Here is a 26752-nt window from a genome sequence, read left to right on the forward strand (position 1 = left end):
TAGCAGTCTAGGGATTATGCTTCAGGAAGGCAAGGATGCAGGATGCTGCAGATGTACTAATGCATTGCGTCCACCTGTGCAGTACTTGCCAGAGCCCATCTGCACACAAATGGCTATGCCTCCCAATCTGCAAAGAATATCCCCATATACACTGTACAAAATAAGCATGGTCAATCATTGAATTCAGCACAATGCGGAAACCTTACTAAGATTTCTTTAAAGTAGTGGCATAACAGAAAACGCAGACTATTAGGACCCCAGTACAGCCTTTTATTTGCAGATTTGAAATGGGTTTACATGATGAGGATAAACGTTTAAAGTCATGAAAGCGCTCCACTGATTCAGTCAAGGCAATGAAGCCAACTAGAACGCTGCTGTGCTACTACACATGATAGATCAGTCCTACGTCCCATTTCGTCACATACAGATCAAACCCCACACCAATAATCAGCCTCACCGGAACAAAAATGAAGGAAAAACAATGTACAATGAAAAGATATACACATTTAGATACAAAGCATCCAGACCAAAAAAAAACAATTGGACAGATGGCCTGAAATCGTAAGACAGGCCAAAGCTGCCATAGCCACTAGAAGAATTGAAAGCTCAGTGGGCCATTTGCATAAGAGCGTAACAGGGTTTCACATTAACCACCCCACCACAATATTGATTCAATCACCACTTACGATAAAACTCACAACTACTGTCATCTGTAGAAAAAAACCTTTGCAAGAATCACTTGGGAATAAATATTAAATATTTACACAAAGAAATCCTAAAATTCCTTGCAGCAAACATGCAGTCTGAAATAAAATGCAGCATCACAGAGGTATGCAATCACAAATAAGAATTATTTAAGACTATTTCAAAATGTCATTACAATCGCACAAAAAGTGTTTAAGCAACAGTTCAGAAGTACAAAAAAGTGTAAACATTGGTTGTGCCAAAACAGCAATGGCCTTTTGTTTTAAATTCAGTCTCAAATGGTAAAATAAAACCCAGCCTCGCAATTAAGACACCTAGCAATCCTACATCAAGCCGGCTGCTGAAGTAGCAAGATGGCCATGCATGCCCTGGATAAAACATTTTGCTTTCAGATACAGTATTATGTAGGTTCTCCATTTCAAGAAGGCGTTCCAGATCAGGAATGTTTGCTTGAGCCAGTTGCAATTAAGTATTTCGTGTCACAAGCAACAGCACCAACTGCAAAGCATTGGATGCAGGGGCGCTCCACCAGCCAATCTTCCAGTAGTGAGTGGCATTCAATCATGGGGTAGGGGGAGACGTACGTTAAGGTCTTTGAAAATAACTTGTTGGCTAGGACCCAAAGACTTCTAATACCAGCTTAAAATGTCCGGTTCACAGTTTAAGTGTCTCCCCCCAGCCCCCATTGTTTAATCCACAACAGGGAGGTGATGATCATGCCACTGAGCGATATGCATGCTGCGACACATGAAGCTATGGAAACATGCAAGCTGTGTCAATAGGTTTCACAGAAGCCATGAAATGCACAGAGTGTCACTGGCCAACCTGATCTAGAACTCAATCTAATTGTGCCAAACAGTATGTGTTAATAATTCAATCAAAAGTAGAAACCTAATACAAGCATCTCACAGAAATTCCCCTTGAACATCAGTGTGCAAATGGGACAACTTACAACCTCCCTCCACTCACGTAACTGTTCAAGACATCTCACAGAGCATAGCCTGCAACAAACTTGCAACGTGTACATTAGCACCCACGTAGCATACTACACAGGTGCCAATTGTGATATACCCCTCGGTGGATGGGCCGACCCTGTGGGGAAAAAAAGCCTGCCACACTTGTTAAGGGACGCTCGGTTCGCTCAGGCCCTTAAACCTCAGTGGTGCGCCATTAACTACAGGGTGTGCCTGCCACTTCGGAGCATATCGCCTCAGTATACACCTGCCAGCTTTTACAGAACCGAATAGATACAGTGCTCACTGAAAAGAAAATTTGTGTCTAAAGACATAGTGCATGGGGAAATGCTTGTTCAAGCACAGTGAAACTTCATAACCGCTGATCAATATACAATCAGTCAACACCGATTAAATATTCAAGTCAAATTGGTCATTTAATTTGTCATAGATTTCGGATGGTCAACCATAGCTTTATTTTTGTACCGTTCATTTCTGGACCATTCGATTGTCTGTAAACTAACGTGAACATATTCTGCCCATACAGCACACACTTGGGCAAAGCACTGAAGGTGAGACCAAATGAGAAACAATTTGCTCATAATTCAAGAGGCCGTGAAGTCGGAAGCAATTGAGCCTTGGCAATCGGATTCTTTGGCGAACCTCTGTACCGGCCTTTTTCTTTCCCTGAAAGTTTACGAGCCAAGCCAATGTCTGGGGTAGCTGTGACAGCAGTGCATGCCCGGGTTCTCTTTTCTAAAGTATCTCTTCTCACTACCTTCGATGTATCATGATTTGTTACATCTTCTAAGACAGATTTGGATTGGTTGGTAGCACTCTTTTGGTCAGTCACTTGACGATTTCTCAACAAAATGTCAGTCCTTGAAAGGGAGGAAACTTGGGTATTCGATTCCTCAAGAAGAACTGCACTTCTTTTAACAACGGAAGAAGGTGTTTGTCGCACTCTCAAAACCACAGGAGTGGGCTTTGGTGGAGCAGAATTCTTTGCCAACTCTTCCACACGGGAGAAGAAATTCCGGTCAAGACTTGTCGATTTATGCAAAGGTGCAACCATTGTTGCACATTTCACCAATGTGCTGGAAGATGTCTGCTTTTTCATCTCTGAAAGGGAGTTGATTCGGCGAACGGACTGACGAACAGGGGTGCGTTCGAAGAGGATTGGAGACTTCACCTTCTTAGAGCCAGGATCATTCAAGGAGAGTTTGTTGAACCGTTGTATGTGATCTGAAACTCTTACAGGTCTAGAAATCACTGAAGGTTGGGTGTCACTGGAAACTGATGTTACTGGACACAGTTCTTCCGGGTATGGACCCTTAGACTCAAGATTTTGCCCAGTCTCTATAGACTGTTCTAAAGAAGAAACACTGGATACCTCACCATTTCTCTCTGCTGTACACATGGTCAACCCTTGGTCTACATCATTGAAAACTTCAGCCTTTGGTAAATATGCCTCTTTGATCATTTTATCCTCACATTGCTTTTCTGAGTATTCGAGGACAGAAGCAGTACTTGGTAGTTTTTCAGTGTCCCTCATTAAAACCATATAGTCGGATCGTTTGTCCCCTTCACATTTTTGCATCTCAGGACCAGTATTTACATTCGCAGAAGAACCATTGTCCTTCAAATTACTTGTGGAGTCCTCTTCCTGATGAGAAATGCATGATTTTAGGTGGACTTCCTTAATGCAATGATCACTTAACCCAGTAATTTGCAGAATGGCTGTCGAAATATCAGAATCCATCCCAACCCTTGTTGCAGTCATGGTCCCTTTCTGCGTTTCTTCAGAGTCTAAGGAAGACTGGGAGCACACAATCAAACGCTGAAGATCACTCCCAGACTCTGAAAAGGCCTTTTTAATCATGAGCAAGGTCTTTTCAGTCATGTGCTTTTCCTCCCCACTAAATGGGGAATTGATTGGAGATGGGTCCAGTTTACAGCTTGCAGGTACTGGTCTCAACTCAGAAGGGATAGCAGGGGGCTTCCCTGCAACCAGTACAGACTCTGTATTAACATTTGTTGGATTGAGGTAACCCATTAGCGGGGTGCCCTCATGTTCGCTAATTGGCTGGTCTGACTGGCCAGGTCCTGTCCAGGACATTCGGTGTTTGGTACCTTCTGAACATTTTGGCGTTAGCAAATTTTCTTCCGATTTACTGATGATTTTCATACCTTAAACAAAAACAAAGTTCAGTTATTCAATCAGCAACAGTATCCATCAACATTTTTGGTGACATAAAATTACTTCAAGATCAGCATGTGTTATTGAATATTGTGGTACACACACCATATACTTCAAAACCACATGTGCCTTAACACCAAATAAAGGACACCACAAACCTACAAACATGTCACAACCAAAACATATTTAAATTAATCTCAACAGGATTCTGATTTTCTCAATCACCTATGAAACCAAGCGTGCATTTTGAATTACAGCCAACAATAGTTTTCAGACAAATGTCTGGGAATCTGCAGGTCATAAAGATGACATTTTAAAGGTGCACACCGGCATATGACACACATTTGTCACTTAATTCTATAAACCATGAAATCCACCCTTAAGGAAACATGGCCTTGATCAAAATTGCAATTCAATACGACATGATAGAGATTTTTGCTAAATGCAAGTAGATCATTCCCGAATTAGAAAAACCACAAAAGTAGTACTTTATATGGCTTAAAATAATCAAAATGAGTAACACCAAGAGCACAACCCACAAGTCCGAAAAGTATTGAAGAGTTCACACACAGGGTAGCACCAACATTTGGAGGTGGTCGGCATTGCAAGCAGAAGCGCACAAGTGGAAAGTGTGCTTATTCATTGGTGTCATTTTCTCAATTTCATAGAAGAATTGCTCAGTATCTGAAGGTTAATATCGCACTCGTCTGCCAGGAACAAAAACGCAAAGGTGTAGACAAATGACTGATCTTCGGAATAATGGACTGGTGGCTCTGCTTTTCAGGTGGGAGTCAAGAAGAAGTGAAAAGAGGCTTCTTAAAAAACCTAAAGGGCAGAGCTACACTACACTATCTTCATTCATCTTAAGCGTGGTCTGATGTATAGAATTTCTTCTGCCGTAGATCACAAGCCTTTTGGATGAGGTGAAAGTAAAAATCAGGGGAACGTGTGATCTTAAATCTCAATAGCTTATTTGCATTGTAATGAATTTTATTGCAATTTAATCTGAAGGCACAACTAGAAGGGTTCATATGGCAAACATCTACTCCAACAAAGGTGGTCAAGGAGCTTTGCAAAGGGTTCAAATTGTTAAAGGTTACCCCAGTTTTACCCAAGAGTGGCCACACCACCTACAACCACATTGCCAACCAACTGCACACCACCCCAGCCCACCCCAAGCCACTCCCTCACATCCGACCAATACCTCTCATCCTTACATCTCAAAGCAGCAAACCTACCACGCCACTCACCCAATCCTTCCCTGTACAAGCCCATCCATCTCCCTCTCCCCACCTTCACATCTTGTTCCAAAAGGTAAAAACACATCCAGCAGTGAGCCTGCACAACCAATTCACAGGCACATTGTAACACCTTAAACATTCTGCAAATACATTAAATGACAGACACCCGTAAAGCAATAACTTAAATGGAGTCCACACAAAGCAAGTCCACCCTTGGAAACAATCACCAACATCCTACACACAAACGCTGCTCCACACCATCAGTAGAGGGCACAACAACAGAACATACTAGATGAGGACAAAACGCAGGTACTCCCACACCTCAAGAGAACAGACCTATGTGGCAAACAGTGTTGTGAAAGGCTGCAAATCAATACCATGCTGAGGGAACAGGCCCACACACATGAACCACACCGAGTGTTACGGAAACATTGCAACCAGATGACCAAAAGGAACAAGCCTAGATTATGTTGGGTTGGTTCCATTGATTAGTGTGGTTCTGTGGTATCCCTACATCTAAAAACAGGGAACCTTTATGTTATGGTCCTGGTAGCCTAGCCAGCATAGTACAATTAATCAGCCGGCATGCCCTTATTACAGACCATGTGTCTTCCTTTTTATATCAAAAACAGGCGGCTTTTGAATTAAATTATTATTATTTTTTTAAAAGTCAAATCGCTCTGATCCTTTTTCTTGTCTAGCAAAACCAAAACCTATGACAAAATATATTGCAGACTGGCAAAGGAATTCTTGAGCGACAGATTGCCATGCTCTTCCCAAACTCCCCTGAAATCGAGAAACTATCCATCTCGTTCAACGAAAAAAAAAAAAAAGAAAACTAAACGGGGCTCCATGGTTACTACTTGGGATGCCTTTCCACTTTGAAAAGGTTTAGAAAGACCAGTCTACGGCAAGTAAAAGTGAGCGACCAGTCTGGCTTGATGGAACTTCTGGGTGCATTGCAGAGTAACTCTGCCCAAACCCCAGCCCCTGCCCAAAAAACATGGATGTGCGTGAGAGACACCTCTGTATGCATTACTATGCTTTATCCAGTGAGGATAAAGTGCCCACATATGTGGGCATCTCAATACATGTCCTTTGTCTTGGATTTCAAATTGCAAGAGGCTCGCTTACTTACATATTGGGATGTAATTCTTGATAAGTTCCTGCATTAAGATGATTTAACAAGGTTCACATCTGCAGGAATCTTTACAGGGCAAATATGACAAACATTACTCACCTTGCAATAGTCTGTGGCTTGTATCTGCTTAGAATCCTTCTTTGCACAGGGTGACATCCAGTGGTTGGTGCACAGTATTCCATCTCTTTTCCATCGGGCTTTCCTCCAACACTAACCTACATGTACCCATGTTCCTTCACTCGTCAATATTCTCAGATACAAGACACAAAACAACAATTGCAGGGAAAATAATCTGAGTGTGAATCTGCTTAGGTTCACATGCTATGTATAGAGTACCCAAAGATGGTGGTGGGGGAGCTCAATGGGACATATACAAATAAAAGGGTTTAAAACAGTTTTTCCCATTTGTGAATTTGCCAGTGCTCAAGTATCTGCACAATAATGCTGTGTGAAAGTCTACATGGAGCTCCATGTAGCTACTTTACAAATCACTTCCAATGGTTCATTAGCAATGAAAGCGAGCGTTGCTCCTCTAAATTGTGTGTTTTGGTTTAAAAGGAAAAGTTTTATTGGACAACGTGCAACACTGTTGTATGCACCCGAAAATCCAAAGTGACTGGGTCTCCTTCTCCCCATGCTGCCATTGAAACAAAGAATTGGACACATTTCCGTAACGTCTGTTCTATGAAAGCAGTACATGACCGCTCTTCTTACATCTAGTGTATGAAGTGCCCTTTGACCCAGTTTTGTGGAATTTGGACAAAAGTCTACCATTTTATGGACTGACATTGGACTTTGAAATGTATTTTGGTGAAAATATAGGATGCGTCCAACCAACTTTGATCTTGTGTATAGATGAACAAGTTACTTACCAACTGGTAACGTTCTTTCGATTGGATGTTCCTCCAACGTATTCCTCATTTTAGATGTATTCCATCCAGCTTTGCTGCTCTTCGGAAAAATTTTCGGCAGAGGGCGCCGATGTCGTCGAGTCGATGGTCCCTCGAAGGCCTCCGTCGAGGGCGACGTCATAGGGTGTTTAAGTAGCACGCGCGGCGCCCGTTGGCCTCAGTTCTGTTTTTCCCCCTTTTTTTGCCTGTGATCTTGTACTGTGTAGATTGTGCCGGCAGACCGGTATCACCCTTGCGAGATTTGAGATGGCAATAACCCGGAAAAATCTACAGAGGGGTAGGTTGGGGGCGATGAGGAATACGTTGGAGGAACATCCAATCGAAAGAACGTTACCAGTTGGTAAGTAACTGGTTCTTCAAGTGGATTTTGTCCTCCAACGTATTCCTCATTTTAGATAGACTCCCAAAGCAGTATTTTGCATACTTTCTCTGGAGGGGTTAGATTCCCCCCCACCCCCCCCCAATGCTTTTAGATGGCAGAATAAAGCACTGCTTTTCCAAAAGTAAGCTCCCTAGACTGGGAAGCATCCAGGTTATAGAATTTTGAGAAGGTGTGTTAGTGAAGAACAAGTTGCTGCTTCGCAAATGGACCTTATTGGAACACCTCTTTGAAGGGCCGTGGAAGAGGCGATGCCTCTGGTGGAATGAGCCCTTAACCTTCTGGTGTGTCTTTTTGTGCTAGTCAGTAGCATTCTGAATGCAAAGTACGATCCAGCGTGAAATTGTCTGTTTTGTTACCGATTGACCCAGTTTCCTTCCTGTGTAGCCTATAAACAACTGGTTGTCCACTCCAAGTCTAGAAAGTCTAGAGATGTAAAAGCTTAAAGCTCTTTTTGGATCCAGTCTGTGTAACCTTTCCTCCTCCTTAGAAGGATGAGGTGGAGGATAGAATGTGGGTAAAACTATTTTCTAGGAGCATTCTTCCGATGAGCGCTTGAAAATGGAAAGCGCCGCAAGGTAACCTTTAATTGTTCCGATATTTAGACCTCTATGTGCTGGGGTCAGAAGGAAAGATGGTACTTCCGGAATAGAACATAGAAAAGGATCGACATTCTTTTCTCTGCACCAGTTGCAAAACGTTTTCCAACGGCAACAGTATAGAGACTTTGTTGCTGGCCTTCTTGCCGAAAGCAACACCTCCATAACATCTGGAAGGTTCCAATCCCTGTAGCTCAGCCTTTCAGATACCAAGCATGAAGGTTGAGTGTTTTGACCTCTGGATGGAGAACCTGACCTTCCATTTGAGAGAGATGGTTCTCTCTGAGGAAGACGTACTGGAGGACAGATGGACATATCTAGGAGGTCCGGGTACCACGTTCTCCTGGCCCAATCCGGGGCAATTAGGATCATGTGGTTCCCAAAGTGTCTCAGCCTCCTGATGACCTGAGGAATAACGGGAATCGGAGGGAACGCGTACAATAGTGGGAAATTCCACTCCACCACGAACGCGTCCCTCAGGGCTCCTCTCGGGGGAAATTCCCTTGAGCAATACCTTTCGCATTTTCGGTTGGTAGTGGTTGTGAATAGGTCTACCTGAGGGGTTCCCAAAAGAGCGAAGATCTCTTGAATGACTTCCTGAGCCAGTTCCCATTTATGGGACACCGTGCTCTGCCTGCTCAGAGCATCTACCGTCATATTCTCTTCCCCGGCAAGATAAATTGCTGTTAAAGAGATTCCCTCCTGAATCGCCCAATACCAGAGCTGCATTGCCTCTCTGCACAGAGGTAGTGACCCCACGCCTCCTCTTTTGTTTAGGTAGTGCATGGCCACTGTGTTGTCTGTCATTATCAGGACATGCTTTCCCCTGACAGATGGCAGGAAGGCCTTCAGCGCTAGTCAGATTGCCCTCAGCTCTAAAAGGTTGATTTGCAGTTTGGACTCCGATGGAGACCAACGACCGTTGATTGTCAAATCGTTGGCATGAGCTCCCCACCCCAGGAGTGAGGCGTCTGTCACTGCTGTGATCTCCGGCCATGGTTGCCAAAAAGGTTCTCCTTTTAGGAGGTTCTCTGTACAGGTCCACCATAGAAGATCTTGTCTGACCTTGTTCGGAATCTGAAGAAGATCCGTCATTTGACCCGAGAACTGGGACCACTGAGTCTTTAGAGCCCATTGAAGGGATCTCATCCTCAAGCGTGCCTCTGGCACCAGGTAGATGCAGGATGCCATGAGGCCGAGCAACCTTAAAAAGTCATAAGCCTGGAGATTTTGGGCATTTTGGAATTTGGAAACCATCTGAAGAATGTCTTGAGCCCTCGCCTTGGGAGGCGAGCTCTTTCCCAAGGATGTGTCTAATACAGCTCCTATATACTAAAGCTGTTGGGAAGGTGTCATCTGTGACTTCTTGAAATTGAGGGAGAAGCCCAGTTTGTGGAGGAAGTGGCAGGTGACTTTCAGATGATCCAGTGCTTGCTCGGCAGAACGCGCTCTGATCAACCAATCGTCCAGGTAGGGGTAGACATGAATCCCCCCTCTCCTGATGTGCGCTGCCACCACTACCATTAACTTCGTGAAGAACCTCCGGGCAGAGGTCAACCCGAATGGCAGGACTCGAAACTGATAGTGTGAGTCGCCAACTACGAACCTCAGGTATTTTATGTGTTTGAGATGAATCGGCACATGAAAATAAGCATCCTGGAGGTCCAATGAAACCAACCAGTCCTGAAGTTGAAGGGCCTGAAGGATCTGAGAAAGGGTAACCATCTTGAACTTGTCCTTCCTGAGGAACTTGTTCAAGTTTCTTAAGTTCAAGATGGGTCTCAGTCCTCCGTCCTTTTTGGGGATCAAAAAATACGGGGAGTACCATCCCTTGTTCCTCTCCGCTGCAGGTACTGGTTCTATAGCACCATTCTCCAGCAGGGTTAAAACTTCCTGCTGTAGGAGCGGGTTTGAAGACTTCAACGGGTGTCTCCCTGGTGGATTGCTTTGAGGTTGCTTTAGAAAGGGAAGGCAGTAGCCTTGGGCTATTATTTCTAGAGCCCAAACATCTGAAGTAATGGCTCGCCATTCTTGCAGATGCTGTGACAGCCTGCCTCCTACATGTGTTTTGTGAGTCCTCAAAGTGGTTTTGTGGCGGATGTTGCAGCCGCTGATGGCAGAGAGGCTGCAGCTGGAGCTGGTTTAGCACCTTTTCCTCGTCTTTTCCTCGTCCACCGCGAGTGGCCTTTTTCTGGCCCCCTTAGACTGGCCATTCCTCTCGCCTTTCCATATGAGGTGCATTAACGATAGGATCGTCCCCTCCATGACTGCCCTTGCGCACGAAAAGGCTGAGGTTGCCTAATAGCAGCTCCTAAAGATTTGGCAGCTGCTTTTGAGGTCTGCAACCTCTCAAGGCTCTTGTCAGCCTTGTTGCTAAAAAGGTGAGACACGTCAAAAGGCATGTTCACAAGGCGGTTCTGTATGTCCGGTGCAAAACCCGACTTCCGTAACCACGCAAATCTGTGCATTACCGTGCTAGTGCCCATGGACCTGCTTACACTATCCGCAGTGTCCAATCCAGATTGAAGGGATTCCTGCATGGCTTCCTTTCCATCTCTAACGATGGCTAGGAACCCTTCCCTTTCTTCCCCTTCTGGTATGTGCTCTGCCGCCATTGCGATGCACTCCCACAGTGTACGAAAATTTTGCCAAGGCACATGTGGAGTTGGCAGATTTTAATGCCATGCTCCCGGCTGAAAATACCTTCCGTGCCCAACCATCCAGACGCTTATCGTCCCTGTCTGGAGGGATAGGCGGATACGCAAGTTTGTTGGAAGCTGTGGCTGCATGTATGACCAGACTCTCGGGAGTTGGATGTTTTGACAGATAGCCGGGATCGCTACTGGCTGGGCGGTATTTTGAAGCAAGGGACTTATTTACCGGAGGAATAGAATCCGGAGTTTCCCCAATTCTTGGCCACCCCGTTTTGCAAGGCTACATGAAAAGGTAGTACTGGGTCTTCAGTGGGACCATGGTCCAATATGTATATGTCTGTTAAATCATCTTGGACGAATTGGGCTGGTGGTTTAGCCCATCCCAAGTAATCTACCACCTTGGTCATTAACTAACGGTAAGATGGACTGGCATGCTCTTCTGGATCTGGTCTACCAAAGTCATTCTCAGGAGAAATGTCAATGCCACTTGCATTGTGTAAAGACTCCACCAAATCCCTCATTTTGCTTTCCTCTGAGATCAAGCATTCTGGGACATTTGGGGTGCCATATTCCAACCCAAAAGGTACATTTTCCTCATCAGACCTCTCCTGTTCCTCAAAAATTGAGGTCATGGATTTGAAAAACTTCTTCCTAGGGAGAGGCTTGAAAACCTATGGGAGAGGAGGAGGAAGAGGTGTAGTACCAGGCTCTGAGGAAATTACATGTTTTGTAACCTTCTCCTACTCTTTTTCTGGCTTCCCTGGCTTGGCTGGAGTCTTTGGCGCAGAGGGTTTCGGCGTCGACAAAGGCATCGACAACATAGTGGTCGTCGACAGGGTCTGCTTCGAGGGCGTCGAGGCAGTCTTCGACGATTTTCCCTTCGAGGTGTGATAGGTCTCGGACGGCGTCGGTGACCTCGAGCGGTCGACTCGGGCCTTTTTCGCTCGGCGTCCTGGAAAGTTCCCTATCCTTCCTTTTTCGAATCACCCGGGCTCGAGGGCGCGCGAGTGTCAGAACGATGACGCTCCCAGCCGGCTTCCGAAGAAGGCGCAGACTGAGGCTTCGCCTTCTCAAACACCTCCATCATTTTGACCCTGAATGCTTCCCACTCTTCGGAAGACGAATGTTTCGTGGGGCATTTCATCCTTTTCGGAGACTCGTCTGACGACGAGGTGGAGGGAGACCTGTGGCGTAGCTTCTTCGATTTTTTGGACGAAGACGAGCGATGAGAATCGCTTCGGGATCTAGATCGATGCCTTTCGCGTCGAGGAGATTTCCCCTCATGGGGTCTCGAATCGACACAGGAGGCTTTTCGATCTTTTTGACCTACCTGTAGCTTTCCTCTCCTTTCTCGCAAGGCCTTCCCCGTCATCGCCTGACACTTCGAACAGGCCTCTATGTCGTGGCCTTCTCAGAGGCACCACAAACACTCATGGTGTGGGTCCGTGATCGACATTTTTGAGCCGCACGACTTGCACTTTTTGAATCCCGATCTCGGGGTCGTGGTCGGCGTCGATGACGAGGACATATTTTCTTCTTTGTATATTATATATTTCTTCACAGAACTCGAGGCGCGCCGAATGTCCGAAGTAGCGAACTGCGGAAAAACGGAACTGAGGCCAACGGGCGCCGCACGTGCTACTTATACACCCGATGACGTCACCCTCAACGGAAGCCTTCGAGGGACCATCAACTCGACATCGACGCACGGCGCCCTCTGCCGAAAAAATTTCCGAAGAGCAGCAAAGCTGGATGGAATACATCTAAGATGAGGAATACGTTGGAGGACACAATCCACTCGAAACAAATGGTTCTGACACTGCCTGTAACTCACTTATCCTTCTGTTGGCAATACGAAACCAGACTTTGTTAGGTGTTTTATAGAGCCCTTCTTCATAGACTCAAAAAGGTGGCCCCATAGGTTTTTCACTCTGGGTACAGCTACATTGCGATTTCCAAAGACACTGTGTAAAACTTTCTGAAAGAACTGATACCGAACCACCATGAATAGATGTTTATTAACGCAGAAGACGGCGGTCAGCAGGAATCCATTTCAAAATTGAATTGAAGCGAGACAGCGGTCATACCGTCTTGGAACTCCAGCAAGATGAATGCAGAACAGTATATGGAATCAAGCACCAAGTGCGAAGAAGTTTAAGCTAGGACCGCTTCTGACATGCGGACAGTGGACTAAAAAAAATATGGACCCGGCCCAAGGCTGAGGTGAACAGAAATTAGTAAAATATCTCAAGCCACTTCATGAGAAGAACATTTTTGTTCTCTATACAAGTCCTGAAGAAGACGGGCGTCAGTACCCAGGAAAGGGTTTCTAGACAGCACAGCGTCAAAACTATAATAGAGGGTTGTTTGTCAATGTCATCAAGGAGGAATTTCCTGGTTGATAGTATCCTCCCAAAACACCAATAGTTGGACATTACTTGTATGGTGTCTCTTCTAGTAGAATTATTTCATTTTAGTAAAAATCAAGCTCCTCCCATCGATATATTTAATAGGATAATAGACCAAGGTTGTTGGTTTCACCAGTTCCTAACATTTGCACAAGAAAATCGCTTGCACTGAACAAGGGTGCAGTTATACATTAGATTTGTTGGTCTTGTGACACATGCACTCTTTTTTTATGCAAAATGTAATGAAGTGTTTAATTACGTAGAATTGTATTTATATTTGTGATATATATGTATGTCTAATTTTAAAGAAAACAAGTATTAATAAAGATTTTTGATACCAAATTGAGGTTGATATACGACTAACCCACACTGAGCCTCTACTTTTTCCTCCCATGTGGCCTTTCATCCTGTTTTCAGAATAACTAAGATTCAATAGTGGTTCCGTGAGGCATCATATTTGGTTTTGACCCATAAGTTTGCTTAACACAATGTTTAAATCCCAGCCTGCAGGTGGATGTTCTACAGGTGACCAAATGGGTTTAACCACTTCCATTAATGCTTTGATTACTAGGATTCTCCAAGACACCTTGTGTTGAGCCATTACATATGACAACGCTGCTAAATGCACCTTGAGTTATATAGACTGTTAGGCACATTTTCCATATTTATGCTAAATCCCCTCTACCTGTGAGACCCCCCAGCACTTTTTAGCTGTACTCCTGGATCTTTATGTCTGTTCTCCTGAATGAGGGGAACTCCCCCCCCCCCCCCCGCCCCATTTATTTTTATTATGCTCAGACTATGGTACTCTTTCATAATGTTTTTACTTTATTTTATGGAGTCCTGCTTTCCTCCATACTTTAAGGCATCTGTGATTCACTTTTGCAGCACACAGCACCTTTTGTGCAGAGTTACTGGGAGCACGTTTGGCTTTCCTTTGTATTCTCTTTTGTTTTCCTTGGGAGAACTACCGTTCCTGAAGATAAGGAAATACTCTTATCCTTTTTCTTTTGAGAGATCAGCGCACACACACCACGCTCGGCGCTATGGGTGTATAGTGCTATAAAAGAAATACATTATAATAATTACTATAGCCTCCCTTTCTCACTGCTCCTGTAACATTTCTGTTACAGTGACAAGCATACCTGAATGGCTTGTGGCAGTGGACGTGTTCTACCGATTTGTGCATTGTTACCACCCTGGCTGTGTTCACAACAACAGGAATACACAGAAGGGTCACCATTGCCCGAAAATGGTGACGCTTTTCTTTTTGCCATTTCTTGTGTACTTGTCCTTTCTTGGTCCTAGCGTCCTGTGTGGGGGGAGGTCGTGGCTTGAATTTTGTCTTTGGCGGAAATCATTTGCAGAAAGCAGGGGCGGAACCCGAAACTCTGCTGTTTAGTCTCCTGGGATGCCTGCCTGGAACCAGTTTCAAGTGGGAGGCTGGCATCCTAAAAGGACAGCCACACCCCATGAACTCCAAAATTTGAATACTGCATTACTGTTGATTGACCGGGTTCCTGAATAAAAGCTGAAGATCTTGAGACAAAAAGCAAGTCTAACACTTGAACAAAAGAATCGTAGACAACCAGAGACACCTTCAGCCCCTTCCAGCAACCGAAAAAGGCTGAAGTACCACTGCTCTCCTGACCCAGTTTTCAAATCGAAAGGGAAGTTCTGAAGAGGACAACTTCCTCCCTTGGACTGGTGGGCATAATCAGTCCTAAAACGACCTTCCTGGGCTGCAAATTGCCAATACCCTGGGTCCTTAAGCCTGAGTGTAGTGCACCATCGTATCCCGTACAAACTCTCCTGAAACTTTGTTGGACTCCTGAATCTCCAGAGGCAAGACCCCCCCCTCTCTCTTCAAAGTCCCTGCACAGAGTGCAAGACCGAGCAAGCGATGTGTATCTTTCGCATAACCGTTCTGCATTGGAATCTGAAAAGACACCAAAACAAGCCTGCGTAAGAGCACAAATAATCAGTTGCTGGGCGCTCTCTCAGCTGCTGCTGCGAAATCCCTTCAAGTCCCTCCTTTAGTCACGACCAAGGAACCGGCGACCGGGTCCCCCGCTGCTGCATCATGAAGGCGTTCAGCTGAAACTACATCCCTCCTCCGGTATTGTGGGGCTCAGGGTAATACTTTCCTAGAGTCTTTCATTCGCTCCTTTGTTGCTGGAGTGCCGATTCCGGTGTTGGGTGTTCGCCCATACACGTTCCCACAGACCTAAGGCTTGTGCGCGTACAGGGAGCCTTTCCTCGAGGTCCCTGAAACCTTTCTGAACTAAAGCTTGATACTTCTACTGAAGAATCCTTTGGAACTTGGCCTTTTCTGCTTCTTTGTTTTATCTGCTTTCCCTCAAATCTAACTTGGAAGAACTCGCACCTAGACAGGGATGGACTGCTAAAGCCTTAATGCCTCTGTAAAGTAATACAAGTCTTGAAAGTGCTTACCTGTTGTTGGTGTTAATCATTTTTATTTCTATAACAGAATATTTTGAGTTATAATACCTACCTGTGAATTTCATTCATCAGTAAGTCTTTACATTGTGGTTTACTCACCTTTAGTATCGCATTGGGTTTCTATTGTGTTTATTAGCTTTGAAATAGTACTTGCTCATCTAAAGATTTACCTTTGCCTTGTGTATCTAACAAAGCAATTTTGATAAACTACAAGTGTAAATGTTTTTCTTTGGTCCTATGTATATAATAAGGAACAAGTTACTTACCTGTAACTGTTGTTCTCTTTCACAAGTCTGGCATCGATTCACATGCTCGTGAATATTCCCCGGGAATCCTCTGTAAAAGAAACAGTTTCATTTACAAACGGTCTTTCTCCTATAAACCAATCACTGAGCTCTCGGTCATACTGCCCCCAGCCAATGACTGCCCTCTCCCCAAGCCCCTTCTCTGACAGCCATCGTCAGATTTGGTAGCACGTAAAGTGGCAGTATGACCAAGAAGAGCCGCAGTGGGGCCGGAGGGAGGGTTCACATGCAAATCCATGCCAGACCCATGCTGGAGAACAACAGTTACAGGTAAGTAACTTGTTCCTTCTCCATCATGGGGTCTGGCATGGATTCACATGCTCATGAATAAAGAATACTTAGCAGAACATCATTACACAACCACGGGAGGTGGCAAGGCTCAACAGAAGCAACACTCTTACCTCCAGAACAGGCTCACCTTCAAGCGAACAGGTTGAGTAGCACTGCTTGGCTGACCCTCGACTCTTCTCTGGAATCCCTGTCAACGCAGTACAATCTTGCGAAGGTGCGAGTAGCCCTCCACACAGTAGTCCTGAAGATGTCCAGCAGGGGCACACCAGACACGAACGCCGTCGTTGCAGCGATCGCTCTGGTGAAATGGGCTCTTGAACGGTCGATTTGCCAACCGGTGGCAGTGTGATACAGCCGGAGAGCCACCTGGAAATGGAAGCCTTGGAAAAAGCTTTCCCATGGTTCACAGGACCAAAGTTCAAGAAAAGTTGAGACGTGTTCCGGAAACTCTTCAGAGAAATTCAGAGCACACACATCCAGTGAGGGCAAAGTCCTTTCAGCCGGCGACGAAGGTGCTAGAAAAAACACTGGCAACACCAAAGGTTCATCAAGGTGGAATTGTGACGGAACCTTTGGCATGAAGGAGGGAAGCATCCGCAGCACCACCTTTGGAATGCAGCCTTTCCTTAAAAAAAAAAAAATGCAATTCGCACCTTAATAATATGGATGGAAAACCTTGAAGCCAAGCGTACTTCGTACTGGATTAGAGCGTTTTCTCCGCACGCCCTTCTACTCCAGTGCTTGTTTCATAACCTTTCCCCGGCTTGCTGATGACGGCTCTCCAGGATGCAGCCGTTCCTTGCTGGCCTCGGGCTTGGAATCACTTAAACAAACAAACGTCCGGTGTCTGTTTTCACACTGGAATCTCCTTTTACTCAGGAGCCTTCATCCGCTGAGCAATCGGTCTGCAAGCCAGGTATGGGGCACTTCGGTGTGTTTTTCTTTTCCTTCTAATATGCCCACCGATATGGGGAACTGGCCTCATACCAGTCCGAGTTCGCTCCGTCAGCCTCCTTCCACTCCTGCAAGGCGAGAGACCAGTTGAGTTGTTTTCACCTGTTTTTAACTCCCGTGACCCTCCTCCCCAGCAATTAACATCGGGTGTTCCCAGCCATGCGTTTCCCACCCCTGAGGCTAATTCTCCTCCTCCCTGCTTAACCCTCGCATAGTTGGGCTTATTTTTAACTCCTGCCTGCAAGCGGTCCTCCTTATATGGAAACGTGGTTTTTCGTCTTCCCCATCTCATTTCTTTACCCCTTTTCAGGCTTTTATGTTGAACATGCATCGGCTGGGGCATTCTGCGATATGTAGATCGGGTCTTTGTTCACTCGTGTCCCTTCTACTATGCCTAGTAGTTGGCTGGTGGGGCATTCTGGGATATGTAGTTTTTCCACTTTTGACTTTTATACTTAGTATTTTGGTATCTTGTGGGACAGTTGGCTTGTCCTCTTCACTGCGGTTTTCCCCCGCAATGCTGGCCGCCACTGTTTCCCCATCACACATGCTAAGCAGCGACTTGATGGTTCGTGGTAGTCTTCAGTGCCAACAGCCACTGCACCTTGCCCAGTATGGCCACTATTCTCTCCTCCGAGGGAGCTGCCTGGCAGAAGACTGTTGAGCCTGTACCCCAGGAACAGTGTGTTCTGTGATGGAATCAAGCAAGACTTTGGCTAGTTCACTGAACCCCAGATCCGTCAGCAGCCGGACGGTCCTGTCCATGTGTTCAACAGCAATTTCCCTTGACCTGACCGGATGAGCCAGCCGTCAAGGTACGGGTAGACGTGTATCCCATGCAGACATAGATGGGCCGCCACTGGTGCCAGACACTTTGAAAACACCCTGGGCGCCGACTTCAGTCCGAAGGGGAGGGCCTTGAATTGGTAGTGCTTTTCCTGTACGACTAAGCGAAGGACCTTCCGATGCTTCTCATGAATGGGGAAGTGGAAGTATGCGCCCTCCAGATCCAGCGACATCAGGAAGTCTCCTTCCACCAGTTGGCCGAGTATGTGCTGCAACGTGACCATCCTGAATTTCTGGTACTTTAGGTACCTGTTGAGACGTCGCAGATCGAGAATGGGCCTCCAGCCTCCGGTCTTTTTTTTTTTTAAGAAGTATTTGGAGTAGACTCCAGAGACGCTTTGGGCCCAGCTCTATCGCCCCATTTCTCAACATGGACCATACTTCCTGCAGGAGTTGTGGGATGTGCTGCTCCTGCCGGGCCACCAGCGGTATCCGGGGACACTTCTGCTGGAATTCTAGAGTTCCGTGGGCAATCGCATCAAGCACCTATCAGTCGGTGGAGATCTTTTCCAACTTGCTAAGCCCAACAGCTTGCCTCCCACAGGGGTGTATGGGTGGGGGCCAGACCTCCTGGCCGGTTCAATCCTGCTTCAGAGACTGCGTGCCACCTTGTGAGCGAAGACAACGGCGGCCACCTCTGAACGCCTTGGAATGACCCCCGGTAGGCCTCCTAGGTCATGGAACAGAAGGTTGGCGGTACAAGGATGACCGTGGAAATCCTTCGACAATCTTCTGGATTTGCCTCCTGAGGCACGAAAGGAAAGAGGAAAATGTTGCTGAAGCGTGTCCACGGCACGGGCTGTCTCCATGTCAGGTCTTGATGGCCTGCAAAGATAGGTCATCTGCATTCCCAAAGAGATTGTCGTCAAACATATCCAGGACCCTCGTCGGAACTTCCTGCTGAAAGGAGCCAGACACTGTTCCTCATCTGTCGGCAACCAGTGTCCGCGATGTCCAGTGCCACAGTGATGGCATGGTCTGATTCCACCTCACCCTCTTGGAGGATCTCCAGCACCTCGACCCGCGTGTCTGGGAGGAATTCCAGCAGCGGGGCCTTCTCATACCATAGCTCCCTGTCGTATCTGGTCAGGGTCACAAGCGCATTCGCCGCTGAGTACATCACCTTTCTAACCACGGTGTCCAACTTCTTCCCCTCGCTATCCGAAGGTACAGAGGCTGATGGATTTGATGATTTCTTCATCGCAGGTGCCAAAACCACAGAGTCTGGTGAGGGCTGTGACCGCAGGCACTTGGTTGCCAACTCTAGCACCCAGTACTTCTCCAGCATGTCTTTTTGTCAGAGCCGAGGTGGGGTTCCTCATCAGCACCAGGCACTCATCCCAAACATCATCCAGGAGGGGGCACTGCCAGAATGGTCTTCCTCTTGGCCTCCCGGTGTTGATAAAGGAAACCTTCCTTCTTGGTCTCTTCTGGCATCAGCTGGAAGAGCTCAGACGCGCTGGCGTCCATGGAGTGCAACGATCCCACTTCGGCGGCGGGGAAAAGCCCTTGGTGGCAGGGGCACTTTGCTGTGTCCGTCCCCCTGGGAAGAGGAGGGGGGGCTTGTGCAGTGGTTGATGAGGCGGCGTAGGGTGCCTCTTCTTCACCAGAGGTGCTGGGGCCACAGGGGCCCACGCTGGGTGTGCCATTGGCACCCTCTTCTGTATCACAGACACCAGCATGTGGAGAGTCGAAAGGATGTCCAGCTATGGGTCCTTGGGAGGTGTCAGGGGGGGTAGGCCTGCTGGGCCCAGCGACCACCGCTTTGTCATCTGCAGCATTCCAGCTGTCATCGTGCTCCACCCCCCAACATTTCCGCTGTAGTCGTTCTCCACGTCCTCTGGGACCGTGTGAACGGATAACAGGTCCTCTTCATCCCAAGAAGAAATATCTGTGCCCTGGAGCACACTAGAGTCCTCCACGCCCCTCCCTTTTTCACATCCTGAGGGGTCGGCCTCTGCCTCAGAGCTGGCATCCTCTTTGGTGTTTTCTCCACCAGTTTGGCCGAAGCGCCCGGCCTTGGATGGAGGGCCAAGCTGGGCGCCTCCAGTGTCTCCTGGACCGAGACAGCCCCTTTTGCCTTTGAGAGGGAGGCAGCCACCAGCTTGATCATAGAGGTTGACTTCTGCTGGACCACCTGGGCCTTCACGAGCAGGTCGGACACATTACCCTGCGCCTTGGTCTTCTCCGGCTATTCCCGCAGCTTTCCCAGGTAAGCCCATTTCCTCTTCGAGGAGGAGCTGGAGCGATTACTTGAGATAGAGGTAGATGGTGAAGAGGAGCGTGCCCCGCTTGCGCTGCAACCAACTGAAATGAACTCGCAGTACTTGGCCGCGTCCTGGGCCCCCACAGATGGAGTTCCCTCAAAGCACTTGGAAGCCCGCTCCTTGGACCGGCCAGTCCCCTCTGTCCTTTTCCTCAGACATGGTCCGGCGTGCGGTGTAGACCAGATGGCCTTCTGGAATCTTTGATGAAGACTATGCATGCCCTTGAAGGGTGCAGAAAGACGCTGACAATGGATCCCCATTTGCCGGTTGAAGAAACGAAGAGCACAGAGGCTCTAATTGACAAAAATAGGAACTTAAAGAAAAAAGCACAAAAACGTAGAAAAACTCGGGAGCAAAACATGAGGACTCCCAACACTTGAACGTGCAGTAAAAATCTGAAGGTGGCTGCCAGAGGAGGGGCTTAAGGAGAGGGCAGTCATTGGCTGGGGGCAGTATGACCCACAGCTCAGTGATTGGTTCATAGGAGAAAGACAGTTTGTAAGTGCAAGTGAAACTTTTTTTTTTTAACAGAGGATTCCCAGCCCCACGGGGAATATTCATGAGCATGTGAATCTATGCCAGACCCCATGTTGCAGAAATCCAAAATCAGACCCAGCTTGTACCACAGCTCCCTGTCGTACCTGGCTAGGAACGCCAGTTTGTTCGCTGCTTTGATGTTGGATGCTGCCGTGTAGAACCCTTTCTTCCCATGGCGTCCCTTCTTTCCCTCGCTGTCCAAAGGGATTTAAGACGAGGACTGGTTAGCTGACCGTTTCCTCACAGCCGCCAAAACCACCGAATCCGGCGATGCTTGTAACCTCAGGCACATGGGTGCGGATTCTGGCACCCGTTACTACTTCTCCAACTGATCTCACGTGGCCGAGGCTGTGCAAGGGTTCTTAAAGAGGGCCAAGCCCTCCTCCCACAAATCGTCGAGAAGGGTGTTATGCTTGAGCTAAAACATGGCTCTGGTGCGCAGTGCATTCTGGGAGCGTTCTGAGCCATGATGGATATTTACTTCATGCCGCAGTGAAAAGCTGCACTCATTTTGCTAAGAGCTAGATTCATGATGCTGAAGAAAACCTGCTTTCCAAACCTGGTATGCAGTCAAGGACATTTCTGTTGGCAAAGCTAACTTTGTTATGTCGTGTTATGAGCTATGGGACTGTTTTCCGTGGTGCTTGTTTTTAGAGGAGGGAGGCACTTTGCTCCTTGAGGTTACTGTCGGTTGACCTAGCTGGCAACCAACGGCGGCTCATCAATGCGCAAGTGCATTGCAAGAAGGTTCGAGAAATCGCCACCCCTTTTGAAGGGTGCATATATGCAGAACCCCTGAGCGGTGAGGTGAGACTTCAGCCGGAGGGGGGGGCGCTTCCGTCCGGCCTACCTGTGGGCTGTTGTGCTCTCGGCCTGGCTGTTATCGGGGTCTTCCAGCAGCTTCTGGCGAGATGAGGAATCCAGTTACGCTCACGGTGATGAATTTTCTTTTGAATTCTTTGTTTCTTCTGTGATTTATTTCTATGTTATCACTGGTTGCTTCTAAGCTTTGAATAAATAGCCGTATAAGTGCTCATTATTTTCCAATAGTGTTTGGTTGCAAGTTATTGTGTCTTCCTGCGTTCAAAGTATTGGCTCTGTAATTGCACTGGTGATTTATGACTGTCTGTGCACTCTGGAAGAGCCATACATTTTGGCGTCACGAACAGGATATTTGTGATGAATTGTTCCAAATATTCAAGAATCTGTTTGAACGTAGATAGGCTTCGGTTACCTTGCAAGCGAAAGTAATTTGGCAGTGAGTGTTGAACTGTGTTAAGCTGTTTTTTCTTTCCTTTTGTCTGTGTATGCGTGCTTGTGGGAGTGATTGCAGTGTGGAAAGAAAAAAAAATATATAGATAAAGAGGTATTCTTTTGTTTGCAATAATGAGTAATTTGTTCAGGAAAAAGAGCGTTACCACTGGCAGTGAATGTTCTGATGTTATCATTCCAGGCTGGACTAAGAGTCCATATGATAAATTGGCCCAGGCGTGGGCATGTGGCGCAGGGCTAAGTGAAACATGGGATCCGGGATTGGGAGATGCTGATCCGTCTGATGTAATGGTGTGCTTGCAACAAGTTACAGTGGAACGTGGCAGAGAATGCGCTGCATTAGGTAGGCGAGGTTGGGTTCTTTTGCATGCTTATAGGAAAATACATCAAAGGAATTTGGAAATGAAAAATGAGGTTTTGCGATTAGAAAGAGTTGGCTGCATAAAGGCAGACTGCGTTAATGCAGCAGATTCAAATGAAACTTTTTAAAGATAAGGCTGACACATAGGCTGTGGCCGAGAGGGCAGCAGTCAGAGTAGCCCAGTATAAGTATAGGAAAAGACAGGGGGGGGGGTCAACAAAAGAAAGGTGGCAGCTGTAATCGCTACCGCCGGTGTGGACTGGGACCCGGATAAGTGGGATGGTGATATTTTTGATTCAACCAGTCTATAGAGTAGTTCCGCAGATGAGTCCGACCCCTAAATGGATATGAAGCAGAAAACAGTGGCGGCTAAGCCAGTTAGAAGACGGCGAGCCGGACCCCACCTGCAGAATCCTGCAGGCGGAGTGGTGGATTTTACCACGCTGGAGGATTACACCCAGCAGGAGGTTGGGAAAATTATTACCCGTTTGCGGCAAAAATCAGGGGAACCTTTATTGACATGGATGGTGAGGTTGCTAGATGGGGGCGCTGCAGGGTTGTTGGTAGATTCCACGGACTCACAGCGTTTTCTACCCTTGTCAACTGACACCAATGTACAGGAGGTCTTAAGGGAAGGGCCGCCCCCTGATGACAATGGTCACGATGCACAGGTGTCTTTGTTGCACCTAGCATCCCATACCCCATTACCACAGATTGGCCTAGTGAAGAAACAAAATGGTATACTTTGAAAGAGGCAATTCAAAAGGTCAGAGAGCATGCTATGAAAGAGGCAATTCATGTAGATGCTCCAGGACACATGGGGGCCGTGCCGCTCTCAGTTTCAACTCGAAACATGGTGATTAGAACTGCGCCACCCGCATACAAAAGTGTCATTATGACTTTGCTTGTAGGTATGACGGGCAAACCCACTGATGAGGTAGTGGATGCCATTCGGCAACTGGCAGATTTAGGGGAGTGGGACAAGAGTGATGACAAGCCACGGGAGAGAGAAGGGGGTAGTGAGAGAAGACTGAAGGCAGGAGGCAAGATAGTAATGACTCCCGAGTGTCCAGAAAGGACATGTTTTTGGCTTTGTTAAAAGACGGTGTGCCACAAGAAGAAATTGATGGCATTGAAACCAGAGTAATGTATGAATTATACAAAAAAAGAGGACTTGCAGCCAAAGAGCGCTATAAACAGGTTAACAAACAGGTAGTGACCAAGCCACAGGGTGACACCTCACCTTCCGCTCCTCCTGAGGAAGAAGAAGGGTCTATGGGGACACCTTCCCCGTACCAGCCAACATATGCTGATTTGAGGAAAGTGGTGAGTGCAATGCTAGAGGCAGAGTCAAGTCACACTCATTCTAAATTTGACTAGGGCTACGGCCAAGCTCCGGCAGCGTCTTCTCGCATAAAAGTTGATAGGCGGCCCCATGTTCATGTTAAGATTTTATGGGGGTCAGGAAATACGCAAGGGGTGCGAGCATTGATAGACACCGGGGCAGAGGCCTCTCTGATTCATGGCAATCCATCACGATTTAAAGGCAAACAATTTACTATTACAGGTCTTGGGGGGGGGGGGGGGGGGGGGGTTACAAACGAAAGTGGAGATGAAAATAGGCAATTTGAATAGGCAGAAATACCAAGTGTTGATTGTCCCGATACCTGAATATATATTTGGCTTTGACATTCTGGAAGGGTTGACTTTGGGACTTGGAGGTAAAACGTACCAGTTTGGGGTGAGTGCATTGACCTGTACACCCATTACCGTAGGCAAATTGAAGATGCCCCAGTGCAAGTGCCTGTGGCAACCAAGCGGGTAGCAATGAAGCAATACCGCATTCCTGGGGGGCACAAGGAAATTTCAGACACCATCAAAGAGTATGTGGAGGCAGGTGTGTTACGCCCTATCACCACAGCATGGAACAATCCTCTCTGGCCTATTAAAAAGGGGGGATGGGTCATGGGGGATGGGTCATGGAGGATGACTGTGGATTACCGCGAGTTGAATAAACACACTCCTCCCTTAGTGCCCGTGGTCCCAGATGCCATTATGAGAATGTCCACAAGTTTGAGGGGACTTGGTATGCAGTGATCGATTTAGCCAATGCATTTTTCTCTGTGCCAATTGCTGAAGAGTGTCGAGAGCAGTTTGCATTTTCTTGGAGCGGGCGTCAGTACACCTTTACAAGGTTACCTATGGGGTACATACATAGCCCGACTATCTGTCACCGGCTGGTGGCAGAGCACTTAGACAAGATACCGTGTAAACCTTACATACAAATCTCTCACTACATTGATATTTTGATTCAGGGCAAGGATGAGCACAGTGTGCAAAGTCAGTTAAATGTCATAATGGAAGGATTGAAGAAGGGTGGGAGATTAACCCACATAAAATTCAATGCCCAGCTGAAACAGTGATATTCCTAGGGATTCAGTGGCATCATGGGCATCGAGAAATGGTGCCAAAAGCCTGACAGAAAATACTTGAATTCACCACTCCAATGAACAAAAAGCAAGCTCAACAGTTTATAGGGCTGTTTGGGTTTTGGAGACCGCACATTCCCCATTTAGGGCAGATATTGGCCCCCCTCTACAAAGTGACATGCAAGAAATATGAGTTTCAGTGGGGGGGGGGGGAGAGCAGCAGAAAGCATTTGAGTTGGCGAAAGACATCGTGCAGCAGGTGATTGATTTATGGCCATTGAAGGAAGGCGAAGTGGAATTGAATGTGTCTGTACAAGACAATTATGCTAACTGGAGTGTGTGGCAGAAACAGGACAGGAAAAGTGTGCCATTGGGGTTTTGGAGTCGTAAGTTGCCCGATGCTGGTAACTCATACTCTCTGTTTGAGAAGCAGTTGCTGGCATGTTATTGGGCCCTTGTTGATACCGAGCAAATGACGGTGGGCCATGATGTATTGATGAGGCCAGAAATACCAATCATGCAATGGGTACTGAGCTCTCCTAAAACGCATAGAATAGGACATGCTCAAGAAGCCAGCATAATTAAATGGAAATCGTACATTCAAGACAGAGCCAAATCAGGGAAGGGTGGAGTTGCGAAATTACATGAGCAAGTAGCCAACATACCACCCTCAGATTACATACCACCGGAAGTGCCTGAAAAACGCGAGTCTCCCGTGAAATGGGCAGTACCTTACAGCGATTTGACCGTGGAGCAAACAGAGCATGCCTGGTTCACCCCGATATGTGGGAACTGAGCGATACTGGAAAGCAGTGTCGTACAATCCCAAGACAAAAAAGATGTTGACAACGTCAGGGAAAGGGAAGAGCAGTCAGTTTGCAGAGCTTAACGCAGTTTACCAAGCATTGAAACAAGAGATCCCTGGTCGATGTCATGTGTACACAGATTCATGGTCAGTGGCGAATGGATTGGCGGTGTGGTTGCCAACCTGGCAAAAGAATGGGTTGAAGATTCATTCAAAAGAGTTGTGGGGAAAAGAACTGTGGCAAGATATTGCAGAAACGTCATCTCAAAGTGAAGTCACTCTGTATCATGTGGACGCGCATTGTGCCACAGACTCATTACAACGTTGGTTTAATTCTGTTGCAGACGAACACACCAAGATTTCATCTGTGGATGCGGAAGCTCAGGAAGACGATTTGGAGGGTTTGGCCAAGTGGGCTCCCCAGAAATGTGGGCACCTTGGAGAAAAGGCTACCATCAGGTGGGCACAAGCTCGAGGAATCAGTATTCCTTTAGAGGTAGTGAAAACTATCATTTTGCAATGTCCAGTGTGCCAACACCAACAGCATAGACCTATCCCTCAGATTGTTCGCGGTACATTGCGAAGAGGAAAACTACCAGGTCAAATTTGGGAGATTGATTATATCGGTCAATCTGAGGGACCTCGACGCGTGAGGGATTGTGGGTACAACGCACGTCACTATAGGGGTAGTGTTAGACACGCCTTGTCGACGTCCCCTTTTCGACTACGAAAAACAAAATGCAATACTCCGCAGTGACCACTGGATGTCGGACTATGCACAGCATGTGATTCTAAGCAGATTAACAAACATCAGAAATGATGGTTTTGGCGTGCAAGCGTGCAACACAACTGAACACCATCAGGTTGTTAGATCAGATCATATTACATTACGGTGTGCCTTTGCAGATTCAAAGTGACAATGGGTCACATTTCAAAGGCAAACTAATACAGGAGTATTGTCAGGAAAAGAGCATTGAGTGGCTTTACCATGTGCCTTATTACCCCGCCGCTTCAGGGCTGATTGAACGAAT

The 26752-nt window shown here is 46.9% G+C and overlaps 1 protein-coding gene across 2 annotated transcripts in view; it reads right to left on the reverse strand.

The window, feature by feature from the left end:
- Window positions 1-256: 256 nt before the first annotated feature.
- ARHGAP11A (Rho GTPase activating protein 11A) overlaps window positions 257-26752 on the reverse strand; it is a 350081-nt gene continuing 323585 nt past the window's right edge. For both annotated transcript variants that reach the window (XM_069638559.1, XM_069638560.1), the window contains one exon: window positions 257-3848. In XM_069638559.1, coding sequence (XP_069494660.1) covers window positions 2257-3848 — 1592 coding nt within the window. In that variant the 3' untranslated portion in view covers window positions 257-2256. The remainder of the gene's footprint in view (window positions 3849-26752) is intronic.

Source organism: Ambystoma mexicanum, chromosome 14 (genome assembly GCF_040938575.1).
Source record: "Ambystoma mexicanum isolate Mex_15411 chromosome 14, UKY_AmexF1_1, whole genome shotgun sequence".
Taxonomy (NCBI): Eukaryota; Metazoa; Chordata; class Amphibia; order Caudata; family Ambystomatidae; genus Ambystoma; species Ambystoma mexicanum.